The following is a 16,646-nucleotide window of genomic DNA, read 5'->3' on the forward strand; positions in this document are numbered from 1 at the left end:
GGAATGCATGACCAGCTACTATTGCTGGTTCCCAGATATGTGTTGAAAGTGTTCATGTGCTTATCAGAGAGTAGATAACTTGAGCAGTCAAATTGAATAGCCATTTATGCAACATATCCATAAACCAACAAATATTTCAGTCACATAATGTCAGACTGAATGGACCTCTGGGTGATGGAAATGAGATAATTTGTGATGGATTCCAACAAAAAAAAAAAATCAATCCACATTTCAAACTACACATTTCAGTTTTCCACAAGGATTCATACTAAGTGCATTTTGCTCATGCTTCTTTTCCTTACTGCTTGTACATTTTACAGATGAATGAGCAAAAAACTTTTTGTTATGGGGACTACCCACATTCTACACAGTTGTCATCAGATACAACTGCAAAACAGGTGACTGTGGAAAACATGGTGATTAAAGGAAACAGGTGGCCAAAGACACACTGTCTCAGCACAAACTATATCTTCATACTCTCAATGTGACTGAACCACAACAAGAATATAGTTACCAGCATTTAACCAGAAACTCCCAAAGACACCTGAAGTCTACCAATACCAAGTGCAGAAGACAACAAAACGACAAACTTAAGTATGGATGACAACACAATGTATTCTGCATCTTCAAATTCAACTAATACATATAGACAAGCTCTAACACCACAAGACAGGATTTCTAGGATGAGCTGCATTTACCAGCAGTTAGACTATGAAACAATGCACACTAATTCAATTATAAAATCCATTTAATTCTTCTGGAAAAAGAGGATACAACAAACAGACTAGTAATCTGAAAAAGCTGGCAAGTTTAAACATAATAAATAAATAAATAAATAAATAAATCAATCAGCCTACAGATGCAGTAATATTGAAAATTACATCAACAACTACAATTATATTTAATCATTCAATTTAAACGAATATGAAACCTGGTACATTTCACACATTTTAAAACCAAAACCTAGGTAGGCTTGGTTCTTCTAAGGGTACAACACAGATCGGCGAAAAAATCTTGCTAAACATTCTAACAAAAAATATTAATTGTTATGAGTTCTTGATAAATAAAAAGATGTGATAGTCACATACAGAAGCAGACTTACACATCAAGTGTCATCTTGGCAGTATATCCACCAACTCCACCCGCAAGGAGTCAAACTGCCTTAAGAAATCTCCCAAAAAGATTTTTCTTGAGTCCTAGGTTTCCAAGGTGTCCTCTGAGCTGCCTGATGAAAGTGGAAGGATCCTGTTAGTACTTTGACCACTCTGCTGCTGAATCCCCTCCCTCCTTGCTAAAAGAGGCAACTGGGCAGCCCAGGAAGAATGTTGCCTAACCCCAAAATAAACCTGCTGACTGACAGGCATAGAGGCTTCATGAGCTCATATGGAGGGGGTGGGATAGAGGGAGTTTCTAACTCTTAAATTACTGGAAGTCTGTCTCTATAATACAAAGAAAATCAGAATCACAGACGCCAGCGGGTACATAAGACACAAGAGCGACAGGTGCTAACAAAAGCAAAAATAAAACAGACTTTTTGCATGAGGGCTGATTGTCCTGATGACTATTAGTGCCTTCAAATCTGTAGTGCAGAAAACTGGTGGATAGGTGGATACCCAATCCAAATGAATCATCATGTGAGTCAGAACATATAGTATACATAAAATACATTAAAAATTATTATCTATGTAGCTTTCAAGACTTAAAGTATAGTCACCTCAACTTTCAAATGTTCCAAGTTGCAAGAGAGCACAAGGGCTATTTTAAGAATGAAGTAACTTCATCAGTAAGGACTGTGATTATGCAACACTAAGAGAGAAAATCCATGTGCTTGACACAGGAGGCTTATAGGGGCAAGGAAGGGGGATCTCTGACAATTATAAATCAAAGAATCATAGTATTCCAACATGATCCAACATAGGTTACGAGCACTGCACAATTTTTTGTTAAATGTTCAGATAATATGCAGAGTAGGGCTGTGCAATTATTTTTTTTATTTTGATCGCAACTTCAGCTCCCAACAATCACAAAAACAATGTAATTGAGAAAAAAATCTTATTTTGCCAAATTTCAGTTAGCAATAATGTTTTGGAAGTAGATCAATATTTCATGTACAGCTATGTAAAGCACACTGATTCACAAAACCACTTTGCTCCACACTAGGGCTGGGACAACGCGTCGACGTAATCAATGACGTCGACGCAAAATATGAGCGGCGATTCGTGAAGCATAACACGTGCTGCTAAATATTTTGAATCTTACACCTTCAGTGTTTTCCATACGTTTACTAATCTGTGGCTGGGCACCACAAAATCAAAACCGGCCACCACACTTTGATGTTCTATGTTGTAGGCCTACTATTTAAATTAAAGATAAAATAATTTCATTGAGCTGCACTTTTTACTCACACAGCCTTTCCTCGCCCCGCCCGCTCTCTCTCGTAACGAGCCCGCTGCTCCTCCTCTGCATGTGCATTTAGCAAAATATTCACGTTTGTTGAAGGATTGTTGTTGCCACATAGAAGCACTGCATAGAACACAGTGGGCTAAATTGCTATTAAATCCGCTTAGCATCGTGACCATGCTGCAAATTTGTACAAATCTGCTGCATTAAAGTTAAAGTAAACTCTGCTAAGGTCTTATCACAACAGAGTACATTGAGGAGACTAAACTAAGTTAAGTTACAGTATGCAATCAAGCAGTATCTTAAAGCAAAGTTAGAATACTGTTTGGATGTCAAGTTTAGCATGCTTACTTGCAGCTGCTCGTATTCGTTATTCATGCAGGGCTCATTTTATTGACTGTTTGCGAAATCCCGATGGAAAATGGAAAAGTGTTTTCCAAGACTCAAAAGTGCTTGTCCAAAGGAGAAGTACGAACCGTTATTTGAACTAACTACGTTATGAATTGCATCCACACATCAGCAGCCTTTTAACTGTGTTCATGTTAATTGCAAGGATTCCCACAGGAACGTCTTAAAATGACAGGCACTCCATTACTCCATTACAACTACTGAACTTTATTGAATGCTACCTCTGACTAAGAATGCATTACTTTGCACTTGTATAGTCTTTTATTTTGTAATCTTAAAAGCAATAAACATTGCAATGTTAAAGAATTCATGTTTTTTCATTCAGATATATAAATAAACATGTATACGTTGCTATTAGTGAATTAATGGGGAGATAATCGATAATCGAATTTGAATCGGACTGAAAAACTGAATCGTTAGATTAATCGATGCATCGAAAAAATAATCGCTAGATTATTCGTTTAAAAAAATAATCGTTTATCCCAGCCCTACTCCACACTCTATCCCAAATGACAGCAGACCCGCCCCTCCCCTCCATGCACATTTGGCTACTCAGTCCATGGGCCCTATCTTGGCAATTTGAAACGCATGGTCAGTGGCGAAAAGCTTAAATACATTTAGACGTGTGTCCAGCCATTCATTATGTTATTTTGTTATCAAACGTCAGGCACATTGTTCAAAAGGGTTATTCTTTTGTTTCTTAATCAGTCATGGGTGTGTTTTGGGCGCAACATCCTTTAAACCAATGAGACTGACATCTGTCATTCCCTTTAACAAGCAGCGCAACTTCAAACAGCGTATTAGTATTTCGCCTCTGCTTGCATGCAAGACTGTGTATGGAACACAGGGATTCCACTAAACCTTGATTTTATTGAAACCTGTTTGTGACTACATGCATTGTGCACTCGCCTATTATTTTAATTCAAAACTAACTTCACCGTGGACAAGTACTGGAATTTCACAGTGGCCACGGCCGTCGTTGCCCCTTGTGTTGGCCGTGATGCCCCTTTGAAAATCGGAGGTTCACGGGACACCGTGGCCTTTTTTCAATATTCTGCTTTGTATCCGACTAATAGCTATTTTAATTTGTAGCCTATGGCCTATCAAAATAATCTTAGCTTTCACAGCGCAAATTAATTTAGTCTTTGATTCGGTAGAAATCCGGCCGTATACTACTAACATTTTAATCCGCCATGATATCTTTACAGAACACTATGATGCTGCTATTTAGCCCTATAGGGCAGATAGTAAAAGTGCGTCCAAATTCACCCATTCTTCTATATTGAACTACTCACGAATTAGCTTACTCATCACACAGACATTACATATATCACATCACATGAAAAAGCTTTTTCTCAGCTTTTAAACGATGTAAGCCGCTAGTTGCTGTGGTAAAGAAAAGTAACCTTAATGCTTAATCATAAGCAGGGTTATTCCACGTCAGTTCAACCAGGGCCCACGCACTTAGGTAAAATTACCAGGTGTACCTATGTTACCCAGGAGACACACTGTAAAATTACTCTTATGTAAGATCAATACTTTCCAAGATACAGCCAGTTTTATAGGGGGAGGGGGTGTCGATTTTGCTCGGCCTCTTTTTTTTGTCAAAGTTCACAAGCCCACAGCGCAAGAACTAAACCATGTAGGAGGCTCAAATTTTGCATGCTGGTACATAAATAGGAATAGTATGTAGCAAAATCGTCACGTTTGGTCTGTATAATCCTGCATGGTCATTGCTGTCCCTCAAAGTTGATACAAATTTTATTGGAGTTTTTGGTTGGGCTCTGTTTAAGCCTTCAGAAGACATATTTTTACTCAACATAGGAAAATAAATCAAGAGCCTTACTGAGATAAGTAGAAACACTCTCACAAAAAGCAATGAACAGAAAATAAATCCCTTCAGGGTCTGAACAGCAGACCTCACAAGTCTGAAAAATCATTTTGGTTATCATTTTCAGAGCACCCAAACACCTTGTGGGTAGCCTGGGTGCCATTCCGAACTTCTGTAGCCTTCATCAGAGGGGTCACGTGATGTTGGTGTGACGTCGTCTGAGCTGTGTTATATGGAGTTTTCCACATCACCAACATCACGTGACCCCTCTGATGAAGGCTACAGAGGCAAGGTAGCCGAAACTTGTCAGGTACACAATTTTACCTTATTGGCTTGTACAGAGAAACAGTAAGAATTAGTAAAACAGTAAGCCTAATGAACCTCTTCAATATGCTAAATGAAGCTGTTTCTATTATGGTTGCTAGGGTAATCATGTTGGTTGCTATGGAAACTGACATAGATGCTTTAGTTCAATGGTTGCTATGTTGGTTGCTAGGTAGGTGGTGGTTTAATATAATTGGCTGGAGGCATATTTGATGATAACAGACAGTTGGAATGGTTGAACAGTTAAATAGTGGGATAGTTTAAATAGTTAAATTATTTAATTGTGAATTATTGTAGTGAGTTTTATTTTGAAACAATTGTGGGCAGAGGAAACAGTTGGCGTAAGTCATAGTTGATGACAACCGACAGTTGGAATGGTTGAACAGTTAAATAGTTGAATAGTTAAAATAGTTAAAGGATAATTCCGGTATTTAGCACTTTGAGTCCCTTTTCTGGTTTGTTTTGGATAAACTAGAGTGGTGGAAACAGAAATGTTGACGATGGGTCTGTCTCGACTTTTTGACTCGTTTAGAATCGCCTTTGACTGCTTCAGATTGGCTGGCTACAGTCATGCACAAACATGTCCTTAAAACAACCCTTAACGTTTGTTTTCAAAACTGTGCAACTCACCGAGTGGTTAGTTATCTAATAGTGAATTATTGTAGTGAGGACTTTTATTTTGAAACAGTTGTATGCAGAAGAAACAGTTGAAAATGATCTGTAGTCTTAACTCATTGAGTGCCAAAAATGTAATATTAAGTTTTTCCTCCCCATGCGTTGAGTGCAAAAAACGTAATATTACGTTTTTAGCTCTTTTTTTTTTATTACGAAACTAGACACTCTAACACACCTTATATGTGATTTTGGGAACTCTGTGATGAATGGAAATGAAATATATGACGATCGAAAACTCATGAAAACGCACAATCTGGACATTTTATCATAACTTCGGTTGCCGCTTTGGTCGAATCAGTGACGATGCACGCCAGGTCAAAACCAGGCCATTTTCGTGGGTCTATCAATAGGTGGCAGTCTCGCCAGGTCTCGCTGATCACTTCCCGGAAAGTTTACACAAGTAAGTAACAGGCAACACTTCATATTTCATGAAAGACGTTATATCTCCATTTCTAGAAAAAAACAGCGATTTGATGAAAACTAGCCACTGTTTAGCTTGGGATCTCTCAGGAACAGAGGCGTGTAGAAATACACGGTTTGCACACACCGAGAGCTTAAAGTCTCACCTTTTAATCGAGCCATTGTATGTGTTCATAGCTATAACACAGAATATGCTGTGGCCTTACAAAAATCATCAACAAATGGTCTAGATTGCTGGCACTCTAGGACAAAGCTCCCGAAAACAGCTTGGCATTCAATGAGTTAAGAGAGCCAGATTGTATGCTTAAAGCCTGAGACAGAATAGATAGTTTAAAAGTTGAATGTAGAGTGTAATGGTTGTTGACAGGCAGATTGTTTAATGGATGTTGATAGATAGTTTAATGGGTGGATGAGTGAATGGCTTGAAGAAGATGGATGGATAGAAAGTCGGATGGAATGTGCCTTATATCCTTGTAGAATGAAGAGACACAGAGGGGTTTTCTCAAACCTCTATTTGCATACGGCCTCTCTCCTCGGTCCTCCAGCTCGTGCCCCGGAAATTGTTCAAAGCCCGACGTCATCGAGGACATCTCATTCATCTAATTGCAACCAGAGGAGGCAAGACCAAGGAGAGAGGAGGGAGGTGGATGGCCCGATATGCGATGAAACACAAGAGTACCCTACGCGGAAGCATTTTCAGTCGGAATTGTACGATCATTGGTCCAAGCTGCCAAGGTAAAAGGTTCCCTCCCACGTCTCAACTTTCGGTTTCAAACAAGTTCATAAGGATTTATTTGTGTCAATACTAGTAGCTAGGCCAAAAAAAGGACTTTTATATGCAGGAATTATCACAAACTACCATGCAAACTTTTTTTTTTTTTTTTAAAAGTTCATGCCTGTTTTGTTCACATATTGTATAATAAGTATTCATTCATGTCTCAAGAACTATCAAACACCACCTCATTATCTGGGTCAATAAGTGGGAAGTCATTTTTAGGCTTTGGTATAAGCTCATATTCTCTGCAATTTGCGAGTCTGTTTATTCTACTGTAGCTTAAGAGGTGATGCGCCACATCATCAGTAATTGACGTCTCTTAAAAGTGATGCGTGAGTGAGCAGGACATCCCAACTCTCATAGTGGTCTCTCCTTCATTCCTTCATCCTCCCATCATTTTATCGTAGTATTGTTTGGAATAAAACATCCATTTTTTATATAGATATAGATTTTTGTTTTGTTTTCTGTGTGTTTCGGGAGTATTTCAACCACGATTGCACTGTTATGTCGTCAGTCTCGTCAAGGTTGCTATAGACTCTGACCGATCAAGTGTTTTTCATTCTTTAACCCATTTAGGCCTAAAACGCCTGCTATAAAAGGGACTTTTTATGCCTAAATACTTTTCTGTAAACCCCCTCTCAAAACCTGAGGGTTTTCAGAACAATATATAAAAATATGTCAACGCTTACTAAAACCTTAATTTCTCAGGCTCTGTAGCAGATAAAAACATGAGATAAAAAGCATTTGAGAGCTTACTTCCTTGGCTTTCAACCTGACAGACTTGCTTGGGCATAATCTTCAGCTGCATTTTTTTTTTTAAATCAAGAAACATCAAAAAATATTGAAAGTTTTATTAAATCATTAACAATCTGTTTTTATTTCATACTTTTGAGGTACCAAAGTGACACATGAACATCACTGAAACAAAGATATAGAAAAGAACCAAAAACAAAACAGAGTATTTACCTAAGACTTTGTTGTTTGTTGTATTAAGTAAGTCGCTTTAGATAAAAGCATCTTGAGAAACCATATAATCATAACTTGGTGGTGAGTGTACAAATTAACAGAACAGTACAGTCTCAAGTCCCAACACAACTCATCATTTACTGTCGAGTGCTGCGGTAATGCTTTCCAATACACTGTTGCACCAGGACGGGCCTCAGTGCCACTCTTCGACAGTAAACATTCCCTGCAGATCTTCCTCTTCTCAAAGATTTTTTCACAGTCGTGCTCGGCTGAGGCTGTCACAGGTGCTGCGGCGCACTGAGGAGCACTCTTTTTCGTCACAGGGGTGACAAGTTCCTGTGCAAGGTCCTCCTGCCACTCTTTGTAGCCACCCTTGTAGGATCCAGCACTCCTTGCAGCAATGTAAGAGTTGTAGCAGCTCAGACAGGAAAAAGAAAAAGAGCCTCCGCCACCATTTTTTGGACCGATGCTGGAACTGATAGTAGCTTACCATCTGATCCAGTAGATCGACACCTTTCATGTTCTTCTGGTAGTCAGAAAGGCACGCTGGCACTGTGGCCTCTGTCTGGATGTCTCACTGTCTTCTCCTGACAGTTCCTTCTGCCATTAGCTCATGGTAATTTGACAGTACCAAAACAACCTTTGTATCCTGCCAAGCACAGAAGGTTAGGTCATCCTTCTGAGACACTTGGTACTGATGCTTATCCATGACGGGCGGTTTTGGGGGGATTCCCTTTCTGTTTGATCTAACGGTGCCACACGCATACATACCATGAGCTTTCAAATCTTCAAAAAGCGGCACCCCAGAATAAGAGAAGAAAAGTTATCCATAAAAATGGAGAGATGGAACCCAAAGTATGGTCTAGCCAGATCCATCACAACACGGTGTGCAAGGCCCTTCTCACTACTCCCTCCCTCACGTCCGGTGTAGACTTGGAAGTTTGATACATACCCAGTGGAGCTCTCAGCCATGACCCACACCTTGATGCCCCACTTGGTGGGTTTGAGAGGAAGATATTGGCAGAAAGCGAGTCTCCCCTTGAATTTCACCATACTTTCATCGACACTCACAAACCCATCCACGTCATACAGTTCCTGGAATCGATCTTTCAGGTAGTCGAGGTACAATCCAGAGCTTGTCAGGACGGTTCACATCATTGCTGTGGTTGTCTTGCAAGTGAAGATACCTGAAAATGCAACAAGTTGGACAGTAAATTACACATTATTGTTGTTGTTGTTATTATCATGAGCTTTCATTGTCATGTGTATGAATAATTACACTTTATCAGTCATCATAATTATTACGGTCGTCCATCATGAGCTACCATTTTCATTTGTACTTATGTATGTTTTATGTATTATTATCAATCATCAGACACCATAATTATCATCATCCATCATAAGCTAGCAGTGTCTATAGCATCATATTTATTTATATATTTAATATTTATTGTTGTTATCCATAATCATGAATTATTATCAATCATCATCTTTAGACATTTAGGCTAAACGGTGGACAACGGTGGAAGCCTGGAATTGAACCGACAACTTTCAGGCTACTGCACGCTAGCTAGCCCAGCTCCTTAACCACTACACTACAGTACCACCGTACCCCTTCTAACGCAGTTAATGCAGCTTCAACCGTTTAACGTAGAAACTTCATTCAAACTATGTTGCGTAGGTCTTACTTAGGACATGGGGGCTTTGTATTTTTCATCTTTGGGGATTTTATACAAGTTAATAATTAATAGTTTAAAAAGTATAAAAGTTACGTAGACTTAACATTAGGCTGATAACATCACAATGGACTAATTAACTTGATTTGCACCTGTATCAACTTCCAGCTGCTCATCTAGGCCCCATCAAAGAATCAGTTCAACTGATTGCACCTGTATCAACTGCTTTCTGTTGAACTAGTCCAACTCTCTCCATTCTACAAGGATATAAGACACATTTCATCCAACTTTCTATCCATTCATCCACTTCAAACCATTCACTCATCCACCAATTAAACTATCCATCAACATCCATTAAACAATCTGCCTATCAACATCCATTCAACTTTCTGTCTAACATCCATTACACTATCTACATTTTTTTAAACTATATACTCGGTCTCAGGCTTTAAGCATACAACATGGCTCTATTAAGACTGCCGTTAAGCAATTAGAATCCAAGGCCAGGTGGCCAGGCTATATTAAACCTCATCTACCTAGTTCAGTCATTCCAACTATTAAACCTCATCTACCTAGCAAATAATTTAACCTTTTAAACTATCCACCTATTTAACTGTTCAGTCATTCCAACTATATTAAACCTTATCTACCTAGTTCAGTCATTCCAACTATATTAAACCTCATCTACCCAGCAAATAATTTAACCTTTTACACTATCCACCTATTTAACTGTTCAGTCATTCCAACTATATTAAACCTCATCTACGTAGTTCAGTCATTCCAACTATATTAAATCTTATCTACCTAGCAAATAATTTAACCATTTAAACTATCCACCTATTTAACTGTCCAGTCAATCCAACTATATTAAACCTCGTCTACCTAGCAAATAATTTAACCTTTTAAACTATCCACCTATCTGTTCAGTCATTCCAACTATATTAAACCTCGTCTACCTAGAAAATAATTTAACCTTTTAAACTATCCACCTATCTGTTCAGTCATTCCAACTATATTAAACCTCATCTACCTAGTTCAGTCATTTCAACTATATTAAACCTCATCATGTTGGTTGCCAATTAGCACATCATCTGTTTTAACAATATATTTCACACCCACACCATATGTTTTGCATTTTCATGCACTAGTAATTCCCTGGAATTGCGTTTTCTAGTTGCCATTGGTATTATTACAGTGCATGAAAATGCACTGTACTGTTCTTCCTAGGCATTTTATTAGAGTGCATGAAAATGCACTCTACTGTTATCCGATTTATTACAGTGCATGAAAATGCACTGTACTGTTATTCCAAGGCTTTTTCTTCTTCTGACTTCTTCTTCTAACGCTGTTAATGCAGCTTCAACCGTTTAACGTAGAAACTTCATTCAAACTATGTTCCGTAGGTCTTACTTAGGACATGTGGGCTATGCATTTTTCAGCTTTGTAACTTTTATACTTTTTAAACTATTAATTAAAAACTACTCAAAATTTCCCCATAGACTTAACATGGGCTGATGACATCACAATAGAGCCGTTAAGCAATTACAATCCTATGCCAGGTGTTCCGGCCACCTGGATCAACTGCCAGTCTCAGGCTTTAAGCATACAAACTGGCCCTATTAAGACTACACATCCTGTTCAACTGCTTCCTCTGCCAAAAACTGTTTCAAAATAAAAGTCCTCACTACAATATTGCACTGTTAAACAATTTAACCCTTTAAACTACTGAACTTTTTAACTGTTCAGCCATTGTAACTGTTACCAGTCATCAACTATGACTCCTACCCACTGTAGCTAGTTAGCATGTTTAGCAAAACTGCTAAAAATGATTAGCTAAGTTAACTGAGTAACATGGTTAGCATGGTAACATTGTTAGCATGCTAGTTAGCATAGTTAACATAACTGCTAAAAATGATTAGCTAGGTTAACTAAGTCACATGGTTAACATAGTTAGCATGCTAGTTAGCATAGTAAACATAACTACTAAAAATGATTAGCTAAGTCACATGGTTAGCATAGTTAGCATGCTAGTTAGCATACCTACTAAAAATGATAAGCTCAACACACATTAAACTTTCAGTCTGTCAACAACTTTTAAACTATCTACATTTAACTTTTAAACTTTCAACATTCATTAAACTATCTGTCTATTAAACTATCTGTCTATTAACAACTGTTAAACTATCTACATTCAACTTTTAAACTATCAACTTTTATTAAGGTATGCTATGTCTGTCCTAGCTTCATATTCATGTACTCGAAATTCCCTGGAATTACATTCTCTAGTTTATTATTATTAGCCTACCTCCAAATGATGGCAAATCTGTCCCTTGAAATGGCTTGGGGGATGGTCGTTCGAAAAAGCCACTTTTTCTGATGCCAGAAATCTCTACGTGATGGCAGTTCAAGAATGCCCATGGTCCAACGAAGGTCTTCATTTCTACAACTGTGATGGGTACCCACTTGCTGTTTGATGGAGTTGCGCTCCGTGTTTGTTCAGCATACAGATTTGTTTCTGTTACAAGTCACATCCACAACTCTTCCGTGAAAATATGAGAGAATACCTGTATTGGTGTAACAACATCTGGAAGTTCTATTTTGACACCTGGTTCGCGATTGTACGGGATCTTATCACGTGAGTGAAAGTTGTCAGTCTTCCATTCTTCTTGAAAGCCAACAAAATCGTGCATATCCGCCTCTCCCTCTTGAAACATTGCCAATATCCACTGCTCTTTAACTACGCCATCGGCTGGTACATCGACATCTAAATCTGGAATATCATTTAAATCTGGTCCGGTCATCCTCCATAATTCCATTAAAATTCGAATCTACTACTTCGTCAATATCACTTCCTTCACTTGAGTCAGCCATGACGGATCGCTACGGTGTTTAAAATTTTCACCAAAACATACTCCACGTGTAGGCTTATTTCGACCAATCACAAAGCATGTTATTATTATTTTTTTAAATCCCGAAGCATCTCCGTCACTCACCCCAAGGATATTTCAGCCAATCACAGTACATATAATTGGCCATGTGCCTCGAAAAAGACGACAACACTCAAAATGACACAGACGCGTTTGCCGGCCTTAATGGTAACTACGCATAGATGCGTGATATCGGTCTTAAAGGTAAACACGCACAGATGCGTGTTTTTACGCACAGACTTATTGTTCTTAAGTTTTATTATTCCCGTCTCCCTAATTTTTTGTCAGCTCTAGCGCCTAGGCCCTTTGAGACAGAGACACCGTTCCAACTTTAAAACGTCTGGTCAGTACCGGTGTAAGTTGCTCGCGAAGATGATGTCAGGTGGGCGTGTCGTTCATCCGCCATATTGGATTGAACACAAAGCGAAACTAAATTTTCAAAGGTCACAAATTTGGTCCGAACGTCACGAAACTTGACGTACATTATCCTTGGACCAAGCCTCACAAAAGTTATTAGAAGGATTTTTGATTTTCGAAAGCGTTTGCCCGTCACAGCCAAACGAAATCGGTAGCGAAGCTCTGAAACAGGAAGTTGTCCATATCTCAGGAACACTGTCACATATCGATACCAAATTTTGTATTTGAACTCGGGACTCCAATGTGAGGGTGCATAAGCTAAAAAGAAAAAAAGAAAACATACCAAAAAGTTCCAGCATTTAGCAAACCACCCACCCGTATTTGGTAACTATCACCTTTCATTGCTGTTGTACTTCTATCACAATGCCTTCCAAGTACGGGAGCCATGGATAGTTAAGCTTAACTTTCTTAACTTTTCCCCATTCATTCTCTATGGTAGTTCTTAACACTACGGATGCAATATGCTTTTGTCCACTAAACATTTTGGCGCTGTTGCGCTGTTGAGCTGCTTTTTAAAAATATTGGCAGCCATCTTTGAATCATTTGTTGTGGTCGGCGTTACCGATGACGGATATCGGACTGACTTTTTACTCTCAGGTAAGTTTGGTCTAATTACGTGCTATTCAATGAATGAAACTCGGTATATTTTTGGATACTTTGTCTGATATTCATGATTTTACGTGATAATATCTTGTTAGCGCCGTACTGACACTAATTCTCTGCCACCAATTGGCTAGGCTAGCACCGCTTGTTTACATTCAAGTAGCTAGGTTCGATCTCTCTGAAATGCGTTTAAAATGCGATCAGACTATTGGTTTTACATGTTGAGACCTTGGAGAATGTACTGCTACTGTGTGGACTCGAAATGTAAAGTGCAAATATGCTTTAGATGCGTTAGAATATCAACCACGATTAGCATGCTAGCAGCTAAATGCATTGAAAACGAATGAGCTACCAATCGCCACTGTAAAGACCTGACGATCACTGGAAATACCTTAAAAACGTGATCAGACACCCTAGCTCACTTCTTAAGACCATAGAGATGGTGTTACAACAGTTTGGAGTTGGAATTTGAGGTGTAAATATGCTTTTGAAGTGTAAACATGCCAACCAGGAATTCCATGCTAAAAACAGTGATGAATGGACTTTTTTTGTTTACTACTTTTACGAGGGCTGGTGGTCTCTGTAAATGTATTTAAGCCCTCATCAGATAATCTGCCTAGCATGTTTAGACCCTCTAGATGTTTTTACTACATTACATACGAAATTCTAAGTATGCTTTAGATATGTAAACAGAACACCTGATTTTTTTTATGTGTGTTAATGAGTACACCACTATCAAACTAATAGTGATAGGCTATTACAACTCCAGGGATCTGTGTGTGTCTTCAAAATGGATTCTGTATGGTGCGATTTAAATTGTTTGTCTTTTCCTCGTAGAAAGTTGCATCTGTGTCCCCCTTTAGGTTTGAGCCCTCGTCCTCCCAACTGACCCTGTGGCTCTCCGCTGCAGCAGAACTGGCCCTTGAGTACCGCCAGAAGGGGACCACTACCTAGAAGATCAAGAGGGTGGACAGGGTGTGCATGGAGGCAAGGGACACAGTGGCACTGAAAGGAGGCGACCCCAGAGCGTGATGTGCGCAGGCTGATGGGTCGGGCACCGATACAGCTGTGTGAGCTAAATCAAAGGGCACTCTCCCAATGGTAGGTCAAATGTTTTAGCACAACGCTGTGGTCATATTCAGTTACCCGCTTTAAGGACTGTACATAAATGGTGACATTTAATTATTTGTACAGGTCCGTCAGAACACAGAGGGAAACAGAGAGGACTGTGGTGGCACCTTGACCAGGCACTGCAGACGGGCTCAGCAGGGTCGACTCAGAACCCAGCAGCATCGGCAACGTATCGTCCAGCAGCAGTGGACCCACAGCGCAGCAGCGGCGGTGTATCGTCTGACAGCAGCGGCCGGTTCAGCAGTGGCGGTGTATCGTCTGACAGCAGCCGACCCAGGGCCCAGCAGCATCGGCAGTGTATCGTCCAACATTAGCTGACCCAGGGCCCAGCAGCATCAGCAGTGACAGCAGCGCACCCAGGATCCAGCAGCAATGGCGCTGTATCAGCAGCGGACCCAGGGCCACCAGCAGTGTCTAACAGGCTTGTGCAAAATTCCAGAATGGAATTGAAACTAATTCTTGAATTTCACTTGCATTTCAAATGAGGTAGCAAACAGGAAGCAGAATTGCAATTCGAATTGTGCACAACCCTGGTGTCTAAGTGTATCGTCCAGAAGCAGCCGACCCACACACACGCACAGGCACACACACACACACTTCGCCTTCTTCAGCTGGTGTTCATTTAGTCATAGCATGCGGTTCTCCAATGTTCTGTAATTTTTGTATCACTTAATATAATCCTTAATATAGTCTTACCATGTCATTGTTTTTTTTATATTATTGATGGAATGGACATTATTGTTTATTTTCGCTTTTTCCCTCATTTTCATTACTTATTTTATTAGGCTATTGATTGAATTGTCATTGTTGTTTAGTATTGTTATTCTCCTTATTATAGTTTGACCAACATTCTAATCTGTTCCCTGTTAAATTTTAAATATTATGTTGTTTATGTATGTGTGTGTTGCTTTGGACAAAAGCGTCTGCAAAACCCCATAACCATAACTTAAATCTTTAATTTACCAACTTTAATTATTTTTTAGAGATGATTTTATCACACACACACACACACACACACGCTGTCACGCACACAGACGCACGCACACCTTCACACGCACACAGGATTAGACACACACATGCACACACACTGCCTCTCACGCACACACACACAGAATGCCGTTTTTTTTTTTTTTATCAATGTTGTTCATAACTGTTTACTATCTGTAATTTATAACTTGTTCACAAATAAAATGGAACCTTGCTTCTGAAATACTACACATTGCCTTTCTTTTTTCTCCTTGAAGATATTAATGATAATTAAACAAAAAATAAGAGAATAACTGGAAAAGTACTCTCCTCTGCAATGTTGCATTATATTATTATTATTGTTGTTATTATTATTGCAGTATTTTACTGTGCTGAAGGAGCAGCATTTCTTCCATCAAAAACAAATTATATAAAATATTAAGTTATATTTTACATTTACAGTTGCAAATTTCTTTAAAGAATGATTATTTTCAATGCTTTCTACTCATTTTTTTCATACTTCATATTGTTCCTGACGGGATTTGAACCTGTACCTTTCAAGTAAATAATTAAATAATAAAATAGATAATGATATGCACAGGGCTGAACAAAGCTTCAATCTGATTGGCTGTTTCTCCGTCACACCTATACGCGGCTGGCCCCCGCGTGCACAATGTCTATGGGAAGCCTTACCCAATCATGAAATCCTTGCTCTGCCATGGGATAGTATGGACTTACGAACTGAAATAGCAAGGAGAACAGTAGTTATATATAGCTTACATAATACAGTTGTTTTCACATTGACAGTTTTCAAATTAAATTTTTCCTTATTGTTAAATGTCATGATGGGAGAGTATTATTAAAAATGTAACAAGTACGCAAATTCATATGTTTACGGGAAATTAGGTTTTACTGGGTTGTTTTGTTGTAAAGACATGCAAGGCATTGTGGGTCATGTAATAGACAAACAGTGGTCTGCAGCGTTAACTTGATTTCCATACGTCTTAATATAAATAGGTGTTTCTGTAAACGTAGGGACAATAAACAGCCATCTCTGTTACAAAAACGACCTGGTAATCGCTCACTTAAGAGGAAACTATGATAAAAAGATTGTTTTCCTCAAAGCA

The 16,646-nt window shown here is 38.9% G+C and overlaps 1 protein-coding gene across 3 annotated transcripts in view; it reads right to left on the reverse strand.

Annotated features, from left to right (window-relative positions):
• Window positions 1-16,646, reverse strand: part of enah (ENAH actin regulator) — a 237,346-nt gene that overhangs the window by 208,875 nt on the left and 11,825 nt on the right. For 2 of the 3 annotated variants that reach the window (XM_048249976.1, XM_048249977.1), the window contains exon 2: window positions 1,103-1,225. The exons of the other annotated variant lie outside the window; for it this stretch is intronic. In XM_048249976.1, coding sequence (XP_048105933.1) covers window positions 1,103-1,116 — 14 coding nt within the window. In that variant the 5' untranslated portion in view covers window positions 1,117-1,225. The remainder of the gene's footprint in view (window positions 1-1,102; window positions 1,226-16,646) is intronic. 3 annotated transcript variants of the gene reach the window in all.

This window comes from Alosa alosa, chromosome 8 (assembly GCF_017589495.1).
Source record: "Alosa alosa isolate M-15738 ecotype Scorff River chromosome 8, AALO_Geno_1.1, whole genome shotgun sequence".
Lineage (NCBI taxonomy): Eukaryota > Metazoa > Chordata > Actinopteri > Clupeiformes > Clupeidae > Alosa > Alosa alosa.